The 21,814-nt window shown below is 42.3% G+C and overlaps 1 protein-coding gene across 3 annotated transcripts in view; it reads right to left on the bottom strand.

Moving 5' to 3' along the window:
• Positions 1-1,509: 1,509 nt before the first annotated feature.
• Positions 1,510-21,814, bottom strand: part of ZNF704 (zinc finger protein 704) — a 258,230-nt gene continuing 237,925 nt past the window's right edge. The window contains exons 8-10 of one of the 3 annotated variants that reach the window (XR_006544925.2): positions 15,191-15,288; positions 13,956-14,221; positions 1,510-13,845 (exon numbers count right to left, since the gene is read on the bottom strand). Coding sequence is in view for 2 of the 3 variants with exons in the window: in XM_044928657.2 (XP_044784592.1) it covers positions 14,110-14,221; positions 15,191-15,288 (210 nt within the window). In the remaining variant the exon portion in view is untranslated. Of the gene's footprint in view, positions 14,222-15,190; positions 15,289-15,350; positions 15,464-21,814 lie in introns of those variants that run through there. The other 2 variants (XM_044928657.2, XM_044928658.2) reach the window with 2 other exon arrangements.

The following is a 21,814-nucleotide window of genomic DNA, read 5'->3' as shown; positions in this document are numbered from 1 at the left end:
AGAAGGCAGCATAGGGTGAAGAGCAGCCCATACCTGGTTCAAAGGAGGAGGAAACCACGAAGCAGAGAGAAGAGAAAGGAACACTGTCTTTGATTGCTCACAGCAGATCTGTAGACTGAAAGCCCCTGAAACTGCAGAACAGCCACTGGGTAGTGTCAGACATAGGGGACATCCACGTCTATGTAAGCTCTGTGACCTCAGGACAGTTAGGTGACCTTTATGAAGGTCTTTCATTCTGGATAAAATGGGGTGGTGGTTCCCACACACAGCTGTTGTGACAGTCAGTCCACCTGGAAGCCTCCAGCACTTGCTTGGTACAGAGTAGGAGCAAACTGAGTCTGGTCTCCCATCCTCCTGCTTCACAGGAAAGGTCAAAGGGCTCAGGGTCCCTGTGCCAAACACAAGGGAATCATATAGGTTCAATGACAAGGAGCTGGGCTGGGGGTAGGGCTGGTGGAAGAAAGCAATGCGTGTCCAACTGCACGAGCTTCTAGTTATCAAATAGGCTGAGCTTTAAAGCTGTCTCTACTGCTCAGGCTATTAATGGATGAAATAATGATGGCCAGGAGTAACCAAGAAAACATTCAGATGTGGCACATAAGCTATTTACTAAGGCTGGACATTTTTATTTTAGAAAGAAACTTCTTAAATCGAAACGAAGAAATTCTGCAGGCACTCATGAATTTCAAGGCACTTAATCCAGATATTTGAGGATTCCAGTATTAGAGTATTGTGGCCTCCATTTGGGAAACAGTTCTCTGTGTGTGATGACCTGTTATTCCAGGTAATTCTGACAACAGCTCCATGAGGTAGGAGCTTCTTGGAAGCAGGCAGCAGACCATGAGTCATAGCCCTCCCCACCCCAGCTATGGAGGCCTGGACTAGGAGTAGATCAAGATATTGCCTAAGCCAGGCTAATTAGTTTTCTCTCTTCTATTATCATTCCTAATGTAAGAACAAGACTTACAAAGGTTAAATCTCATGTCCAGTTATCTATCTCGCAAGAGGCAAAACTCGGATTTCTGTCCAAATCTGTTGAACTCCAAAGCCTGCTGCCTTGCTGCACAAATACATATACTTGGTCTTTGGAGGTGAATGTCAAGTTCTAGTGGACCTGGCCTTGGCTTCAAGGAGGGTCTCCAGAGTGGCTTGGCACTAGACTAGACATTGACTTTCCTCTTTCTGCCAGCTTGTGTTCACATGACCTGGGCAACAGGATCAGCAGCATTGGGTGAGAAGTTGAGATATCCGGGCAGTCATTGCCAAGGGAATGGGTTTGAGTTGAAATTATCCGGGCTGAACTCTAGACATGAGATGTACCTACAACATGTTTCTAAAAATAGTCTTGATGGCGAGCGGTTTGCTATGGGAAAGAGATCCCTTTGTTTTAAAAAAAAGTGTGTTTTTTTTTTTTTTTAAACAACTGTAGATAAAACCTCAAATCCTCTAACCCTCGAGAGCCTTTGGGTACCAGTTAGTTATCCTTTACTCAAATCAACAGCTCCCAAATAGAAGCAGATACACAAAAACTTTTATTAAGTGGAAGTTAGACTTCATGGTAATTAACCAGTTACAAGTGCATTTAAATGCATGTGTGTGGACACCGTAGAAGTCAGAATGGTCTTCCTGAAAGTCCAGTGTTCTGGCTCGGCACGTGCCAGTGCAACCCAAGGTAGAACCATACACACAGGAAATACAGGGCGACGATGACGTCAGACTAGATTGGCAACACCATATTCATTGTTACAGCTAAGCATTACAGAACGTGAAAGTCCAAAGACCAGAAGACTATTACTAAAATGATTCTTACTATAGACCCTTACTTCTACTTAAATGCTTCCATAGGACCCATGTAGCAAATCCTCAACTCTGGGGGGACAGCACCATTTCTCTATTTTACGCTTAAATGGGCCACAGAAACTGTAAACAATCAGGGGTCCTTCTGATGCCCATGGCAGGTAGATGCCAGCTGTCCCCTTTGGAAAGTGCAGTTCCATTTAACTGGTGTCAACATTTGATACTGTAAATCTTCCATCTGAAAATCTGCCTTCTATTTCAATTAGCACCAGTTTATTTGAAATAGTTTTCCTGGTGTTACATATTTAGGAAACATTTTTTTTTTTTAAACCAACACACAAAGTCCCAAACAATGGAAAGCAAAAAACATTCAAAAAGTTGTTTTAGAGAACAGCATTTAGAAAAACAACATCATTTAAACATTCAACAAATCTATGTACAAGGTGCCCAAAGCTGGCAAGGAGCATGGCTGAGGAACAGTCACGTAAAAGGTTTATTAACCTGAACCTCCTCAGGCTGTATTTACAGTCAGATAGGTATTCAGAAATGTAGTATCAGAACATCTGGATTTGGCTAAAAATCATATAAAAAGACACATCCCGGCCCCCAATAACTTCTAAATAGGTAGCAAACATAGTATAACCACAAGTACCAGGTTTAGAAGTATATTTTTCCATATTTTACATACAAACAGCTGAGAAACTTTCCCAATGGACACAGAAGAGATCCTAAGTGGCAGAGAAATGGAGTTCTTTATGTCAACATTGTCAGATGAAGGAAAGAATTGTATTTTTCATGCCGAGTAACATAGGAAAGTACTGATTAAGGAGCAAGAATAAATTATTAGGGGAAAAGGTTTCATGGGAATACAAAATCCCCAAGAGTGCTGAAGACATGTGTGTTTATTTCATATGGACTTTCCAAAAAAATATAGGTGATGATCTCTGTTTAATTTTGAAAAAAAAAAAAAAAAAAGGCCAATGATTTTTCTTCGCAGGACAATATTTTTATATTATTTTCTATATTCTGTTTTTATATTCTTTAAAACTATATAATCCAAACCCTTTGGAGAAGAGTTTTTTTCCCCCTTAGATTGCGAATTAAACACAATAGACACAACCTATGCTATATTGATCCAAGGCAATATTCATTAATTTCATGCAGTTTTGTTTGCTTGCTAATCCAGTGTTACTAGAACATTTACCTCTAAAAAAACTGGGCTCATTTTGTAACGCCCACATTTCCCATTTCTGCTGAAGAAGTAAAATATAAACCATTTCTCCTTTAATCATCTTTGCGGCTGAAATTTGTTTAGAGCCTTAAGTTCCAATGCACTGTCTTTAAAAGTATCAGCCAGAAGTGTATAGCTGGAAGTCCTATATCCCCATAATGATATGCATTCAAGTCTGTTTTGAATAATTTGCAGTTGTGGTAAGTCTCTATGAAAAAAAAATTGACTTGGATTGGATACAAAATAACATTACCCTTTGAAAATGCATAGCTTGTCACTTTTACATTCATTCACTAATATTAAAGACTTTTATACACAAGTACTTACCTCTAAGTAGTGGTAAGATTGTATTTTGAAAGATTTCTAAAAATTTGAGAGCACTGCCTCATTGTTTTTGAACTAGTGCCTGATTCCAAGTTAACACTGTCATGTCAACACTTGCATCTCACAGGAAGGACTGAGTCTTCTTTCTTTCTTTCTTATATTTTTTTTGTTAGCAGGCACTAAAAAGCAATGCTTTCTACTGACAGCATTTCCCCCAAATACCCCATTTTTAGCTATTTTATCATTTTATTTGAATAGGATAGATTTGGTGTAGAAAACAACTTGAAAGATGGCTTAATTCTTAAAAGTAGAATGCTTTAAATCTTATCATGGATGAAGGGCAACAGAGGTTTTGTTATGACTGTGGTTTTCTCACTCCCCGGCTCCCTCATTTGAAAAAGATGACCACAGGCCACTCGGCAGTTGTATCTGATGATAGTCACGAACCCTTTGGGACCTAGCGATTTTTTCTTATCCTGAGTTCTTCCTCTAAGTATATAGATTTTGATACATGAAACACTTTGGAAACTACACTAATGTCTGGTTATTCCAGAGAGCTTATGTTTCAATGGCTGACTATCATCCAACCATTAATTATAAAAATAGGAATTTAAGGTCATGTTGTAGGAAAATATTGATTAATGGCATTTCTTTAAAAACATATATGATCTGCCTGCCTGGGTTATTTTACACCCAGGATATTTTCAGTTATTGAAGTCATGGAACAAGTATATTTGGGGGGTATTGAGTTCTTCCCTAAAAATCTAAATCTATTCTAAAGCTTTCTACCAGTGATCACAGAGGTTCCCCGAACAGCTGGGACACTTTGGAAGAAGAAGCTTTGCTATCATCACAGGGCTTGGTCAAATCACAGTCATTGCTTTCCAATTAGCAGAGTGTAAGGGAAAAGGCGTAAAAAGCAAAGCGAGGGTTTACAGTCTGCAGTGATGCATCTTTCTCTCCCTCTCTCTTTTTGGCTGCACTGCACAGCATGTGGGATCTGTTCCCCAACTAAGGGATGGTACCTGTGTCCCCTGCATTGGAAGCAAGAGTCTTAACCGCTGGACCACCAGGGAGGTCCCCACTGTGACTCATCTTTTTAAAATTTCCCTTGGGTGGGGTAGTTTGTGATTGCTACACCATAGATCCCTGAGGGGTAATTCCACTGGCCCCCGAGCTCTGCCTCTTTCTTGTCTTGATCATCTGTGCCCAAAACATGGGAAGGAAGCTCCACTGGGGTGAGAGACACGTGCTTCACAACATGAGCAGGCTGGAAGAGCTTTCTCTTTGCATAAATAAAATCTTAAAACAAGTATACCCCGCAGGAGCCACTTCCTTTTCACATAATAAAGGTCAGTTCCATTTTCATGCTCTGTAGCCCTAGGCAGAGGTCAGGGCTCAGACCAATGAGCCAAAGTGAAGCTCTCTTCCTCTGCCCTGATCACTCCATCGGCTTTGCTCCGGAGGGGGACTCGTGGGGGTAGAGGACTTGCGAGACAGGCTTTGAGTAAAAGTGGAAGGACTAGGTATCTGCCTTGTTATTCTTTGTCAGTGAGTCTGACTGGATCTTTTGTGATGAATATGGCAGGTTGTCTGCTGATCAACCTGCTCTCTGAATGGTCATCCCAAACTGTTGAGACAAATGGAAACGTTTCGTTGAAGGAAGAGAGGAGCCTCATCGACTCAGCCTAACATGCAAGTCCTGGTAATATTTATCCCCATGAACCATAATTGAAGAGTGAGAAAGCAAGAGCACAGAAGCGAAAATGTTTAATCCAGGGCTTTGGGAAGCAAACATACATTAAAAACAGCATGGCCGCTGGCTCAGGCAGATTAAGGCAGAGGGGAGAGTAACATTTTGCTAGTGAATTCAAGATGGTTGCCAAAAGGGAAAAAGAGACTCCTGACTAGAATGCGGACTGTTCTTTCTCTCCCTTAAAGTTCAACTTCTTCTCCAGCTGCTGGTTTTTCCTCTTCAGTCAGAGATGTAAAGAGCATTCAGAAGGAAATAGATGAGAAACTTTTTTTTTTTGTTTTTTTTTTTAAGAAAATTTTGTTCTTTAATGACAGTGCTCTTGCCTTTTTCAGGAATTGCTGCTCGCTCCCCTGACTAATTTTCTGAATTAAAAATTTAGAGAACTGCCCCTAGTAACTATGTAAATATAACAGTTAATCAGACTTGAGAATTAATTTTTAACACTTTCATAATATAAATAGCGGGGAGCTTTCCTTTGAAAGCTGGCAGTTAATAGTTATGTGGATGGTGCTCAATAGGAAAAGAATATTTTGAAGAAAAAAGGTTTATGGCTTAAGTGTTGAAGTCATAATCTCCACCTTCTTTCAAAATCTGCAGTTGTTTATCTTTTGAATGGTAGCTTTTCTCTTGTTCCCTAGAACTTGGGTCCTTTTAAGACCTGCCACTGTTTTGGCATTGGGGTTAACCATTGCAAAATGGGCTTCTTTTCCACCAGAATAGGAAAGCTCACAATTTACTCCTCCAGTACTATATTGCTTGAGAAACATAATAAAAGTATAATTTATCAAAAAGCAGGTTATGGGCCAAAATGGTTTAGGCCCATCTAGCTCCATGACTAAACTTGTGAGTGGCTTTACTCAAAAGTGAAACCTGTGAGCTGATGAGAGAAGAGGACAATCCATTCATGGACTGGTCAACCTGTCAATCATATGATGACAGAAATATCAGGCATTGTCAAAGTTGTTTAAGTTGCATTCATATTTACCATGTGACATAACCATATTACCAGCTATTTCCAACTTTGAGATGACAGTATTTTTCAATTTCATCCTTACAAACTGAATTTGAGCTTATTTTCAAATTTGGGGGCATCAATACAAGTTTACATGGATAACAAAAGCTGAATGTTAGCAGCAAAATAACTTTTTTCAAAGGAGTCAAAAGTTTAACTCAGAATATTGCACTAGCTAGTCATCTCCTATAATTAACCACTTAAATGGCTGGAATTTAGAGGATGGGGGCCTGGGAGGTAGGCTAAAGGGATAAATTTCAGAGTGAATCTGCATTTGACACTGTGATGAGGGTTCTTTACTTTTATGCTGAAATACTTGGATTGTAAGTATGGGTAAAGAACATGGGTCCCTGGGGTCTTCTCAGGTCTAGAGTCATTCTGGAAGATTGAGGTCTAAGCCAGCTCTTTCACTTGCTCTTTCCCTCCTCCCTGGACATAGTAATGAGGCTGACTCAGGTTCAAGACCACTTGCACCAGGTTTGGCTTTGGAGGTGGTGGTAGTAATTTTAAATATTCTCATTTTATGCTAAGTACTAGGAGGGTCAAAGGAAGTCATGTATCTGAAAGAGACATACTTTCTTATATATCTGAAAGGGTTAGTGATTATCCCAATACCATCAGGACTCTGGGGTAAGACACACTCTAAAATTACCTAGTTTATCCAAATGAAGGAAGCAACTTCTAATTTTTTCCATGACACATTTATTCCTATTTTGTCTTTGCCCTCAGGGAAAGATGTTAAGGTTTTCTACATGGAAAAACTCCATTTTGAGGTTAGTGGACACTCTAAAATACCTAAGTACCTACCAGTTATGAAGCAAGGATTTTGCCATGTCAGAGGTGGAACAACAGAGCTTTTATCCTGGGATGAAAACTCACAAGGCAGGATGGAGTGGGAAGGGATGTGGAGGGGTTGGCAAAGGGCTTTGGCACGAGGCGGCAACGTGTGCTATCTGAACCTGCAGGGGCTCCTGGCTGCCTTCGCTGAAGGCACAAGGCTGCTCTTTGCCAGCCCCTCATCACAGTGGTCACGGCAGTGAAAACAGTAAGGAAGTTAGGATTACAGTCATTCAATGCTTTGGGGCCCGGCCTGGGCATGCCAGGAGGCAGAGTGAGAGCTGAATAATACTTCGGTATATTTTGATCAGAGGCAAGGCTAGTTTAAGGATGTTGTATTTTTATACTCAAATCTTCCATGAGAGTGATTTTTGGGGAGAACTGACTTCTCTCCCTTTAATTTTAGTTGCCCAGATAGTGCCAATTTGTGAGTTGGGGGCGCTGCTGGAAGAACTTGACTTGATGGCTATGGAAGGTGAAATCTGCTTTTTCCCAACAGTTGAAACCAGTGCCCAAAGGCTGTGTCTGTCCATATACAGGTTCTCTTTGGTCTGCACACTGCTGGCCAAGAATTTGAGTTTTGATTAAGTGTCAGGTAACATCATATTTCCAAGTCAGAAGGTCTAGCGCCGCAGGCCTGATTTCTGCATGGTTCTGATTGTCTACAGCTGAGGTCCCCCTTCAATGGGGACACATGTCCTCTGGTTCACTGTAATCTCTGTCATTCTCTAGTGTCCTTCTTTTGCCTGATCCGAATCATTCGTTTACACAATTTGCCTGTTCTTTCTAAGGCATCTGCTATGTACCATTAGGAGGCTTCTATTTAAATATGAAGCAAAACTCATTTGATCAAAAACCATGCAGCAATGAACACTTCTTGGGAAACTGTAATGCCAACATTAGAGATTTTCCAAGAGAATGAAGAGAGGCATTGGACTGCCTCATCTCAGAGATGAAGCTGTACATGTCTTCCCCTAAGCCTGTGCATTTCTAGTCCTCATGTGTGCAGATTCTGAAGCCTGTTTGAAAGCAGATCTGAGTGACCCTTTGACCACCTCACAGGGGTTGCCTAATGGGTAAGACTGCTCTGTCCTAGCTTTTCTTTTGATGTTATCTGCATACTTGACTAATTAGTCTAGCTTTTGAATTACTAAAATCTTAGAAAGAAAAGATGCTTTCTTGCTTAACAGTGAGTGGGCTAGAAAAAACTAATGCATTATGAAATGGTTTTGGCAAAGCTCAGAATTATTTGTGTGGTTAATCAACTCTCCATGGTAGCCTTCCTTGTTCCCTGACTCTTGGGAATATAGTGACTTTCTGATCTCAAACTTGCCTGTCTGTGAACTTCTCATGTGAAAAATCAAGCACTTGTTCTGATAAGGAAATGAAAGTTGTTTAGTTAGTGGTGAGCACAAAATTATTTTAAACAACACCAATCAGCTAAGAATTGTATCTTTGGGCTTATACACTATGATTTTAGAAATTACCATCAAATGACACTTGCTAGTAAAATGCAGCTTTGTGGTTCTGGTAGGCTGAGCACTAAGCTTGTCCTTGTGACAGAAATCTATCACAGTACATGACAGAATTTACAAGTTTATTTCTCTCATTGCCTATAAGCATATCTATTAATATTTTAAAGATTTCAGATATACGATTCTTAAAATGTTTTCTTTTCCTCAAATACTTTGAAAAAACACCGGTAAAGATAATAGGAGTAGCTGTTGTAATAATCTTTCCATCTGATCTGCATTTCTACTCTTGCTGCAGAGGGTTGATTGAAAAGATATGCATCAAAATGCTTGCTTAAAAGAGGCATAGCCCTTTGTTTGGAGAGCAGGAATTGCTTATAATATTAACACTTCCTGTTTGGTAAAATACTGTATTTTAAAAAATAAGCTACAATGTATAAAACGAAGGTCATTTCCCACAAAATGTTCATGTTCTTTATGATTACAAAACGCTGCATCTTGTAAAATATTTCCAGTTCTGTTAACTTGAGAAGTTAAGTACTAATGCTTATTATAAAAATGTCACATCTTTCAGAAATTGTAGAAGCCTACGCAGTGTTTTTCTTGCCTTATTTGGAAAATTAAGTTATAATTATTATTGTATTTAAGATCACATTTTGACACAACACATTACCATTGTGATTCTCAGACTCACAAGAAAAGTTATAAAACATGAGATTGTCTTCAATTAAAAAAAAAGAAACTATTTACAAAACAGGACCAGAAGTAAAATTCCCCTTTTGATTTCTAGTCCTATGATAGATACACGTTTTAAAGCACATATGTCATTGGATCTGGGCTTTTACAGTTAGTCATGGTAAGCAAACCAGTCGGTCTTAAATACATTTTATACTTTCTTGCTCTACTGGTATGCATTACTTAGTGATACAATTGGTACCTAAAAGTGCTTATAAGCTCATTTCATTTACCGATTTCCGGTTTGACTAGTTACAATGTGAAAGAAGGAAACAGTTCTGCTCTGGAGGAAGCCCCACAGGTATGGGGAACAGGGAGAGCAGTGTGTGCTGCTGGCTGGGTTATTTTCTTAGAGAAACGAAAATTCCAGTTGACCCGTGTGCCCAGCACTTTCTCCAAAATGATCCGCATCCTCATCCATATTCATGACTCCTGCTCTTGTTTCCACTCATTTGTATGCACAAATTCTCCCCTGCGTTCATATAGATCAGAGCTACAGTTGATGTGGTCAATAGAAATTCTACAGGGTCATGAGAAAAAGCAGCACCTTGTCCACAAAAGTCCATGGATGTTTGCTCCTTAACCTGTCATTAAAGCAAAATGCACAACTTTCACATCCCTCCCCTACAGAATTCTTGCGTACAGCTAATAATCAGTTCTCCAACCAGCTGATTATAAAAAGGAACACCAAGGCGTCATATTCGTAATTACATTCAGAAACAGCCTCATATGAGTCTGTGAAAACCCACCAGGGACTGCGCTGTGGTTCAGACGTCAGCCTTAGAATGCAGGTCTAAGAAACAAAGAAACTGCTCTGTTTCATAGAGTATTCCTCCACACCTCAAAAAGTTAGTACTGTCCAGTTCATGGAAATTGGTCATGAAATGGTATGTTCATTAAAAAACAAACAGAAATTATTCTGACCAGAAAAGATGCTGGAGATAATAAAAAACTTTTCTAGTCTTAAAAATTCTCCAGATCTACTTTTCACATACCCTTTAGTTTTCCCTGAGGAAATGAATTTTTTTTTTTTTTACAGTATTTTGCTACTATTCTCAAGGTATTCTCTCCCATATGTACAGTTTGTGCCACTTTCCCCTAAATTTTCCCAAATGAGTGCTGCGTTTTCCTTTTCCAATGAAGTCAGATGGAGGCGGACATGGGTTGAGCAGTGCTGGCTAATTCAGAACTGCTTTTGAGTGTGGCTTAGTGTGACACCAGCAACACCGGACTTCAAGTGATCTTGAAATTTGATAGAGGGCATGTTAATTTCAGACACTTTACAACATACATGTAACTTTGTAAAAAAAACTTTGTTGCAAAGTCCAAGAACTGTAACGTGCCTCTTTCTCTATTGAAAAGTTTTCATCTGCAACAAGGTTATGACTGGACAAAGACTCCTCTCACAAAGGGCACCCACTCTGTTGGTGCATGGAGCTGCTGACAGGCATGCACATTCCTGCTCAGAAACCCACTGCCCTCTTCTTGACAATGGCTTTCGCCAAACAATGGAGGGGACTTTTTAGCAAGTGAGGAGGAGAGTAGTATGTGGCCACCGGGGATGTGCACAGGGCATGCTGCATCCCTGCCCTGTGTGCTTCCCATGAAGGAGCTGTCTCTCGGCTTTAAGCAGCGGCTCCTCGAATGGGAACACGGCAGCTCCCTCGGAGATGCCCAGGGACAGTCACCACCAGCTGATCATCACTAGGATGGTGAACCCCAGTCAGGTGTCCATAGCCCCCCTGTATCCCCTCTCTGGCTTCCCACCCACTTGCTCCCGGATGTTTCCTCCAGGTGGTCACACTGCCTTCCACTCATTGGTTGCACATCCTCTGAGAAGAACTGAGGCTTAAAATGACTGCTCTCTGTTGTGCAGCTATCTGGAGAAGCCTGTCCATCACCAGGAAGTGCCTTCTTTGGAGAGAGATGAGAAATCTGTTCTGCAGGAAGGGGCATTGGGCAGAGAAAAGTCAAAGGCTACCACATGCCTTCTTTAGAAAGACTTTGAGACCAGAACGCATTGCCTTTGCCGTTCCTTTTGCACGTTCTCTGAGCTGCCCATGGTGGAGGGCACTCCCATTAAGCAGCCACGTGCCCTGGGACTTCCTTCTCACCCGTCTCCCTCCTCCCCCTGACAAATGAAGACAGAAAAGAACACGGTACCACAGAGAAGCCATAAAATAAATCCTGGGCTTAATTTGGCACATCATTTAGTTCCATAATATAACAAAATAGCTCTATATTTTTTTTTAAGTTTTAGCATTTACAATCAGTGCTGTATATTACAATTTGTAGCTTTCTGGGTGGCTTGAAAGAAATTTTATCCCTTTTCTTCAAGGCCAGCCAGGTGAAGCTTGGTAGTTCCCCAGTCATTACATGCCTTGGTGCAGAGAATAGGTGTCTGTGTGCAGGAAGTACTGAGGGTCTGTGCCCACCTTGGAGTTGGAGCAGCGCCCCGGGCTGGCCTGAAGAAAGGAGCCCCGCATGGGAGAGTGTGTGTGAAGAAGGTTTCAGAAAGGAGAAGAAATCCTAGGGAAGCTGCGTTCAGGTCTACGCTTTTGCTTACACCCGTGCATCAGCTAATAATCAGGTAAGGACTGAGCTTGCCTCAGCCAGGCCAGAGCCCAGAACTAGTCATGGGCTGTCCTTCTGGGGCAGAATCACAGAGCCTCACTCCAGGACTGTCCATAGCCATCATCTCTTCCAAAGTTCTGGGAGTCGGGGAATGGATTTAACCCCTTGCCTTTTTAATCTCTTTTGATTAGTGATTTAATCCAAGGATCAAGGGCCATGGAACCTTGCTGAAGAGAAAACCCTCTCCTCCAGGGTTACACCCAATAGCACTGAAGTCCACAGTGAGCCTGCTCAAATGGCTGACCAATCTGGGACTCACCAGTGGGCACTGTGGCTGCTGGGCAGTCCAGTCACAGTGCAGGGCTTCCTGGTTCAGGCCAGAGCATCACCTCCTAGCTGAGATGCCAGTGGGTGAAGCAGCAGGATACCAGGGAGAAGAAAAGACAGGCTGGGATAGAGGGTGCAAATACATTTCTGTACTTAACCCTTTCCTGGCTGACCTTGTCAGTGCTAAAATGTACATTATAGCTGGTTCTGTACTGATTGGTAATCACAATGTGATATTAAACGAAGCTCTTTCTCTGCTCTCTTAAGCGTTTTTAAAGAAAAATGAATGAGGAAAACAGGATCTCTTTCAAGGAATAATGCTTCAAATGTCATATGAGAGTTTAAAAAATAAAATTGCCAAAATATATGAATGCACAGATTGTTACACTGTAGAATCTCCTTTTTCCCCTTGTGTATTAAAAGAAACAAGGATATCTGTTACGACTAGATGATTTCTTTCTACTCTTTAAAAAAAAGTGTATGTACAACCTCTAAATATATTAAACTTTGCTCTGTGCAATTTCATTCAACATTCCTATGGCTGATCCTAGGCCCCCGTTCCAACACAGTGCATCCTATAAGGTGCTCTTGCGTCTTTGCATAGGTACAGGACGAGTAACTCGAGCAGGGCGATCAAGAGGAGGGTAGACAGAGAACGAGCTTCTTTATAGGGCTTGAGAACTACCCCTGTCCTGGCACCACTACTAGCAAGACGGACGGACAAACACACACCGGGCTAGAAAGTCTAATAAATGGAACACAGTGCAAGCCCTGGTCCTATTGAATTGAGATTCCTATACCAACACGCAATTTCCTTTTGGTGTTTCGTACATTCCCTTCTGAGCGAGTTCTTAATGAATAGCTCCAATATTCTGATAAGAAAAATAAAGGTTTGGACCTTCCCTTTCCTCATATAATCTTTATAGTGTTCATGAACCCATCTCCCAGACGTGCTAAAGCCTAAAACCTATAAAAGTGCACTCAGAATGGATGTTGACCTCACATGACTTTCTGAACACATGGAAGCTGTGCTCTGTGTGGTCTGAAGCAACCTGCTGGGATGGTCTGAGTTCTCTACCTTTTCTGAAACCAGTCTGCTGTGGCGTCTTGAGGGAAGGAAGGCCTGATGTGCCACTGACCCGGCAACAACCGTCAGATGAGCGGTGATGAACAGATCTGAGCCGGGGTTGGCATCGCATCACTGAAGGAAGCTTCGAGGCTTACCTAGATGGCGACACATCAGGTCTTGAGTGCACTGTAGCCAGGAGAGAGTGGGTGGGGCCAACTCTCAGGGTGGGGCTTCTGAGAAAGACTCCCAGATGTTTTCCAACAGTGACGCGGGATGTCCTGAACTCAGCTGGGGCTGAAATCTGCTGGTGATGTCCACTATCAATCTCTTTTCGGGCTTATGCCCTCCAGGGCCCTTCAAGCTAACAGCTCTACCATGGTTCAGTTTGGGGCCATTCTTCAAAACAAAACAAAACCAACAAAAAAGACATAGAAAAGATACCCAGAGTGCTGCCACTTCCTGGCAACACATCATGATGTGAACTGCTCCCAGAAGTCCGATGGAGAACAGGGAAAAGACTTCACAATGAAAACACGTATTGTTCTTTATACAAATGCTATGGAATAACTTGTAGCTTCTTAAGTGTCAAAAAAAAAAAAAATCTCAGAAATGGTATTATCGAGAAAGTTTATCAAAATAGGCCTCCTTTCTAGGAAAAATGGGCTTGGTTGGTTCGATTGCTACAGAAGTCCACAGTTTTCAGACCTAAACCTACAGCAAAAAAAAAAAAAAAAAAAAAAAGTTGACTTTTCTTTTTAAGGAAAAGAATAGTTACAGCTGCTCTCAGCTGGGTTCTCAGCAAGAACACAGAAGGTGGTGACCTTTTTTGTTTTTTTTTGCTGTGATTTCACCAAGGTTCCTAGAAGTGCTTTCCCCGGGCTTCAAGTGGGTTTGGTACGGAAGGAAAAGCACTTTCCAACACCTTCGGAGGAAAGGGAGGGCAGGAGTGTCTGGGGCGAGATAGGGGCGCGCACGTCAGTCGGTGAAACGCTGGCAGGCCTTCTTCCAGCGGCAGGCTGTGCACCACATGTCGCGATTCTCCATGCCGTACACCTTCCGGCACTTCTTGCCCTCTCCCCGGGGCTTCCTGTAAGACAGGCCAGGAAACGGCGTTCAGGCGAGTGATTCTATGGGCATTCTTTGCAGACCTCAAAATCCCTGGAAAGCTCTAGAAAAGTTAGGACACACAGGAGGAGGTCTCTCTAGGTACAGAGGTTAACCTGTGTGGGATGTTTTCACCACACTTCATCACTCACCTGCGCTCAGTCTTGTCCAATTCTTTGCGACCCCTTGGGCTACAGCCGATCAGGCTGTCCATGGAATTCTCCAGCAAGAATACTGGAGGGGGTTGCCATTTTCTACTCCAGGGAATCTTCCTGACCCAGGGATGGAACCTGCATTGGCAGGCCTATTCTTTACCACTGAGCCAGGTGGGAAGTCCTTCACTGAACTGTTAAAATTCGCTACTTTTAAGAGTACTTATAGCCTTCTTAGCTTCTACATGTCCATTTAGAGACATGTCCATTGGGACATCTGCATTACACTGAATTACATGAGCAAATACAAGAAATAACAGCAGTGAGCACTACTCTTTCAAGTTTTTTTTTTTTTTTGAATATTCAGGTTGATTTACTTTATTTTTTTTTATTTTTTAACCATTTATCATTTATTATTATTTTAAATATGTACTTTCAAGTGGTCTCTTGCTTCTCAAATGTCTAGCGTTCTGGTCAAGGGAATCCTGGGGAGGTCCTCCTTGATCTGGGTTAAAAACTAAAATTCATATCATACCGAGGTTAATACAACATGCCTTTAAAGAGACCCAATAATCAGCATTACCTATTTTGCAAGAGAACTAACCATGAACTGTTACCCCGGAAAAATGAAAAATGTTTATTAATGGATGGGGGGAACCATGGGAACAAAAGAATGGGCGTTTCGTCCATGTCAGGGGAATTTTATGGGAGACTGTATCTCTAGTTTCTCTCTTCCTCGTGGTTCTATTTTTTGGCTAATTCTGTAGAGAGGAGGCATGTGGGGTTTCAAGCACTCATACCTTAGGCTGACCGCCCCTCTTGGGGGGGAGGACAGGACGGTGTGAGTGTGTGATCTCTGTTCGCCTGTGCCCACTGGGTGGCTGTGGGTTGGTGACACCTGTAAACACATGGGAAACAAAGTTGACAGGCAGCTCTCCTCACCATGCATTTCCTGAGCCTTTGCCACGTGGGCAGTGTTATCTGACCACTAGACACAGAGAGGCAGGGCTTCGTTCACAGAGACCACAGGTTAAAATGGATGGGGTGATGCTCCCGGTGGAATTTAAATGCATCTGCCAACAGAAAAGACCCGGCAACAATGAATACTTCAGAAATCTTCATGACTTCACATCTCTGCACTCCAAATGGCTTATTTTCACTTGAATAATATTTTAAACCTTAAAGGATATTCTTCTTCCAAGCCTCAATCATCTCTCTTTTAAAGAAGAAAAGAGGTTAAGAAAGTTTTCTAAAATTATACAGCTACTCAGTGGCAACACACAGTGCGGACCTTGACCTTCTGTTTATTCAATTAGGTTATTCACAGTCGATAAATAAATGGCTTCTTGCATTAGATGGCCACATGGCAGATTCTGGGTCCGAACAGGAACAGAGGCAAGCAGCAAAGAGCCTGAGCAAAGCAAGAACGAATGTCAACCTTGTAGAACTTCTGAGCACCCACTTTGTGCCAGGGTCCCTGACAACAGCTCTACTTTCACAACTACCCCATGTGATACGTATGCATCGCTCCCATTTGACAGATGAGGAAGCCAAGCACAGGGGCGTTAAATAACTTGCCCAGGGTTGTGGAACCTGTAATGGCCAGAGTCGAGCTCTCCCTGATGCCAGACCATGTGTTTAACCTCCTCATGCTCTTGTCTCTCAGCTGCGATGATGGGAGAGTCCCCTTTGCTCTCCAGTCCTCTTGCATTTCTCACTTATTCTCTTTGCATCACCTGCTCACATAACATTAAATATCTCCCAGCAAATGGGATTCTCAGAAGCTCCAAAAAAACTAACAAAAGATAAATGATGTGTTGTGCAAATATACAAGATTGCCATACACAAAAGAGCAAACATTTAATAAACTTAAAAACATAATCACTGAGAAGCCAGTATGACCACAAGAATACCAGTACTGATCAACAGTCATGGGAACATCCCTAAGCACACTTAGAGAACTGACTTTCTCTAGTATAGCGACCTGGACTTTTTTTTTTTCAATTAAAAAATGAATGTAAAAGAATGGACATATAAGTGCTATTTTCCCAGTTATAAATTAAAAAAAAATAAACACATAAGAAAAAAAACTAATATTTTAAACCATTGTTGCTATAAGTCTGATTTATTCTGTACCATTGGTCTTCACTTTTTTTCTTTTTAAAAAAACTTTATTTTATTGTAGTAAGAATACCTAACATGAGGTCTACACTCTTAACAATTTTTTATGTGCACAATACAACACTGTTGACTCTAGATATAATGCACAGCGGATCTCTAAAGCTTATTCATCTTGCTTAATGGAAACTTCATGTCCATTGATTAGTAATTCTCATTTATCCCCTCCCCCTAGCCCCTGTGGGCTTCCCTGGTGGCTCAAACCATAAAGTATCTGCCGGAAATGCTGGAGATGCAGTTTTGATCCCCGGAGAAGGGAATGGTAACCCACTCCAGTGTTCTTGCCTGAAAGTGAAAGTCGCTCAGTCATGTCTGACTCTTTGCGACCCCATGAACTATACAGTCCATGCAATTCTCTAGGCCAGAATACCTACTCCAGTGGGTAGCCTATCCCTTCTCCAGGGGATCTTCCTGACCCTGAAATCAAACCAGGGTCTCCTGCATTGCAGGCAGATTCTTTACCAACTGAGCTATCAGGGAAGCCCCATTCTTCTTGCCCGGAGAATCCCATGGACACAGGAGTCTGGTAGGCTATAGTCCATGGGGTGACAAAGAGTTGGACACAACTGAGCAACTAACACTTTTTCACTTTCCTAATCCCTAGCAACTACCATTCTACTTTTTGATTTTATGAATCTGACTATTTTAGATATACTGTAAATGAAATCACACAATATCATACAATATTTGCCTTTTGGTGACTGATTCATTTCACTTAGCATAATGTCCCTGGGGTTTATCCACATCAGCATAATGTCCCTGGGGTTTATCCACATCAGCATGTGTTTTAGAATTTTCTTCTCTCTCAAGTCTTGAATATTATTTTACTGTATGGAATACACTAGGTTGCTTTTTAAGCATTTAGATTCCTAAGTACCAGTCCAGATGTACTGAGAAAATGTCTTGGGATGGGTTTCAGGAATTTACATTTAAAGTCTTTCCCCAAATTCTCATGAAAGTGAAAGTCGTGTCTGACTCTTTGCAACCCCATGGACCTGTAGCCTGCCAGATTCCTCTGTCCATGGGATTTTCCAGGCAAGAATACTGGAGTGCATTGCCATTCCCTCCTCCAGGGGATCTTCCTGTCCCAGGGATCGAACCCTGGTCTCCTGCATTGCAGGCAAATTTTTACCATTGGAGCCACCACGGAAGCCAAATTCTCATGCTTATTTACTTTTGAGAACTACTAATTAACACCATGAGAAATACTCTGCTTGTTGAGATCATTAAAAACTCCAAATTTATCTGATACAGTGCAAATAATTACTGGAGGAATAAATGAATATGTTAAATAGGGAAGAGCGAAGATGAAAGGGCATTTCAGAGTTCAAAGTCTACAGCAATGGTGTCTTCAGGGAATGACTAGTGGCCAGTATATCTGGTTCTGTCTTGTCCTTGAAATACCAGAATATCATTTTCTTTTTCTTTTTCATATCAGAATGAGAATTAATTTTCCATTAAAGGATTAATTAACTGACTCTTTACTTTTTGCTAAAGCTAGGGGGATTGAGGGCCAACAGAGGTGAGTAACATACATACTTTTTTTCATAAAATGAAACCTTTGGAGTTCAGTGTATGCATTTGATGTGGATGGGCATGTTTTTCCAGAAGCAGAATCCCCACACATCCCCCAACCCATCGGGATCAGGATGCATGCCTGTGTGCTCAGTCGCTTCAGTTGTGTTAGGCTCTTAGCGACCCTATGGACTGTAGCCCTCCAGGCTCCTCTGTCCATGGGATTCTCCAGGCAAGAACACTGAAGTGGGTTGTCATTCCCTCCTCCAGGGGATCTTCCCAACCTAGGGATCGAACTCCCACCTGTTATGTCTCCTGCATTGAAGGTGGGTTCTTTACCACTAGTGGATCAGGATGCATATTAGCAAACCAGAGGGAGTGAAGGCTTCAGAGTTTATCCCCACTGTAGATAATCTTACTCCACTCCGCTGCAGTCCACGGGGTCGCTAAGAGTCAGACACGACTGAGCGACTTCTTTCACTTTTCACTTTCATGCATTGGAGAAGGAAATGGCAACCCACTCCAGTGTTCTTGCCTGGAGAATCCCAGGGATAGGGCAGCCTGGTGGGCTGCCGTCTATGGGGTCGTACAGAGTCGGACACAACTGAAGCAACTTATCAGCAGCAGTAGCAGCAGTAGATAATCTAGAATGTGCTGATATGAATTAAGTGCTCAGGACAATGAAAAAAAAATTTTTTTTAATTATTGTAGAACTTGTAGAATCCCAAGAATACCTCCTTATTCAGTCAAAGAACTGGAAATGTTTAGGTGACATGCCAGGGACACTATTTCCATCAGCTGGGGATAATGTGGAAGGTTCTAAATTTTGCAAAATGGCCATACCCTTTTGGTGTGGGCTGGTATGAGATGGTAAAATGCTCTTCATTCACATATATTTATTAGGTTCTCACCATGCCCAGGTGGCTCTAGTGGTAAAGAACCTGTCTGCCAGTGCTGGAGACATAGGAGACTCGGGTTCGATCCCCAGGTTGGGAAGGTCCCCCAGAGGAGGGCACGACAACCCACTCCAGTATTCTTGCCTGGAGAATCCCATGAACAGAGGAGTCTGGCAGGCTACCGTCCATGGGTTGCAAAGATTGAAGTGATTAAGCACTCACGCATGCATGCCCCAGGCACTGTTGTAGATTGTGGGAATACAGCGCTGAACAAGATAAAATCTCTGTCCCCATAGAGGTACCTTCTAATGGGGAGAGAGACAATAAGCACAAAAGAAGTAAGGGCATTTTAGTGATAAGTGCATGAAGAAACTAGAACAGGCTACCAGACCAAGGGTGATGGAAAGCATATTTGTTTAGGGTGGTGAGGGAAGGCCTCTTGCACTGGCTACCTTTGATCTACAGGGCACTCTGGGGAAAGGGGAAGGCGAGGGCCTAGACGTCCCAGGGGCAGAGGCCAGTGGGGCTGGAAGTGGGGCTGGGGGAGGCGGCAGGTAGGAGGATGGGAGGTGGTGGATTCAGGTCAGCCCTTGAAGCTGTGATGAGGAATTTCAGTGCCATTCTAAGTACAAGGGAAGCCAGTGGAGCATTTTAATAAAGTGAGACATCTGATTAATGCTTTAGAAAGATCACTCTGGCTCCTTGGAGAATGAATTGGAGATAGCCCTGGACAGGGCTAGAGACTACTTAAGAGGCTTTTGTACTAATTTAGGAGGAAAATGCACTGGTGATTTTGATGGCGGTGTGACCGTGGTGGGGAGAAGTGGTTGGATTCATATCCTGTGTATGAATCAGGGCAGAGTCTGGGCCCTGATGACAGATGGGCTACAGGACAGGAAATATGAAGACAAATCTTTAGATGAGTCAGGGATGAATCAAGAGGAGTCAAGGATACATCCTAGGTTCTGGCCTGAGAGGATGAAGGGATATGGGTGCCATTTACTGAAATTAAAAAACTGGTGACCTGCTGGGCTTCCGGGAGGATGAGGACCAGATTTGGACGTACTCCAGGAAGAACGCTTCTCTATCGTTTTTATTTCTGCTATTGGCTTTTTTAACTCTGGAGTTGAGGGCACACCTGTTTTGTGTTTAGTCCTGTCTGATGGCAGCCCCTCCCGTTTCACAACAGACCTGGGGTTTCTACAGCCTTCAGTGTAGCAGAAGCCAGGTCTCACTTCACATACCAGCGTGTGGCTCAGTTCTATGGGAGGATGAATACAACCTAACTCGTGAGCTTTCCTGGAGACCTTTAACATCAAGACGATCATGTTTTGGTGTCTTATGTTAACCGGAGCTGAGGGTGGGAAAGTCAAAGGGAGAGACTGGCAGAGGGAGTCTGCCAGCATTTATTCAGTGCTTGCAAATGTGAAAGATGGGCCACTGGGTTATTTATAATCTCGTTTAATCTTCAGCAAAAAGCCTGAAAAATAAGCACTATCTGCATTTTGTAGGTAAAATAATTTAGGCTTGGAGCAGGGACTTGGCTTACATGGATCTCAGAGTTAAAAGCAGCAGCAGTAATTTTCTAAGAACTTGTTAAGCTAAGTACCTTCCCCCATGTTATCTAATTGAATCTTCATAATGACCCTGGATAAGCAATGCTATCACTTCCACTTTATAGACAAGGAGATGGAGAGGGTAAGGAAGTGGCTGAGGCCACGCAGTTAGTAAACAGTGGAGCACTGGCTGTCTGACACTCAGGGATCTTGGTATTTGGTTCTGAATGGTGCTAATGCCCTGTTTTCTGGTGTCTTCCAACCTGCCTCATCAATGATGACAATAATGTGTGCCCTGGAAAACATGATTTCAGCTCTCTTTCCCAATGGCTTCCATATTCTGTATTTATTTGTTTTATATCTTAACTTTTAAAGTTCTATTTGGCGACTTGTTTTATAAAGTATATAGCATACTTGGAGAGAGTACTATGTGGTATTACTTCTAAATTAACAAAATGGGCTACATGCCTATAATCTGTCTCCTGATTAGGTGTGATTTCAGGAGAGTTTCAGTTCAGTTCAGTTCAGTCGCTCAGTTGTGTCCAACTCTTTGCTACCCCATGAATCGCAGCACGCCAGGCCTCCCTGTCCATCACCATCTCCCAGAGTTCACCCAGACTCATGTGCATTGAGTCGGTGATGGCATCCAGCCATTTCATCCTCTGTCATCCCCTTCTCCTCCTGCCCCAATCCCTCCCAGCATCAGGGTCTTTTCCAATGAATCAACTCTTCACATGAGGTGGCCAAAGTATTGGAGTTTCAGCTTCAGCATCAGTCCTTCCAATAAAGAACTCTAAATTACAGTCTGCAAAAATTATGGCTGATTTCTCCCATATGTTGAGTATATCTGTGTTATATGAGTCAGTCCCAATAAGGAGAATCCACTTTCTCTGCCCTCTGTTTAATAGCAATGAGATACATCACAGATAACACTAGTAAGTTCTCAACGTCAACCAGTGCCAAGCATTGTGCTTGAAAATGCAGCAATACAAGGCAGTGGTTGTACAGCTAAGTTGAAGGCATTGTGTAAGAGAGGTTCTGTGACTGACTGGCTAGAGGTCACAGCTTGTAAATGCCAGAGTTAGTATTTGCCTCAAATCAGTTCAGTAATGGGCTTCCCCAGTGGCTCAGTGATAAAGAATTTGCCTGTAATGCAGGAGATGCTGGCAGGAGATGTGGATTTGAACCCTGGGTCAGAAAGATCCTCTGGAGAAAGGAGATGGCAACTCTCTCCAGTATTCTTGCCTGGAAAATCCCAATCCATGGGGTTGCAAAAGAG

This window comes from Bubalus bubalis, chromosome 15 (genome assembly GCF_019923935.1).
Source record: "Bubalus bubalis isolate 160015118507 breed Murrah chromosome 15, NDDB_SH_1, whole genome shotgun sequence".
NCBI lineage: Eukaryota > Metazoa > Chordata > Mammalia > Artiodactyla > Bovidae > Bubalus > Bubalus bubalis.
Note: the sequence above shows the minus strand (reverse complement) of the source record. Positions and strands in the feature narration are given on the sequence as shown.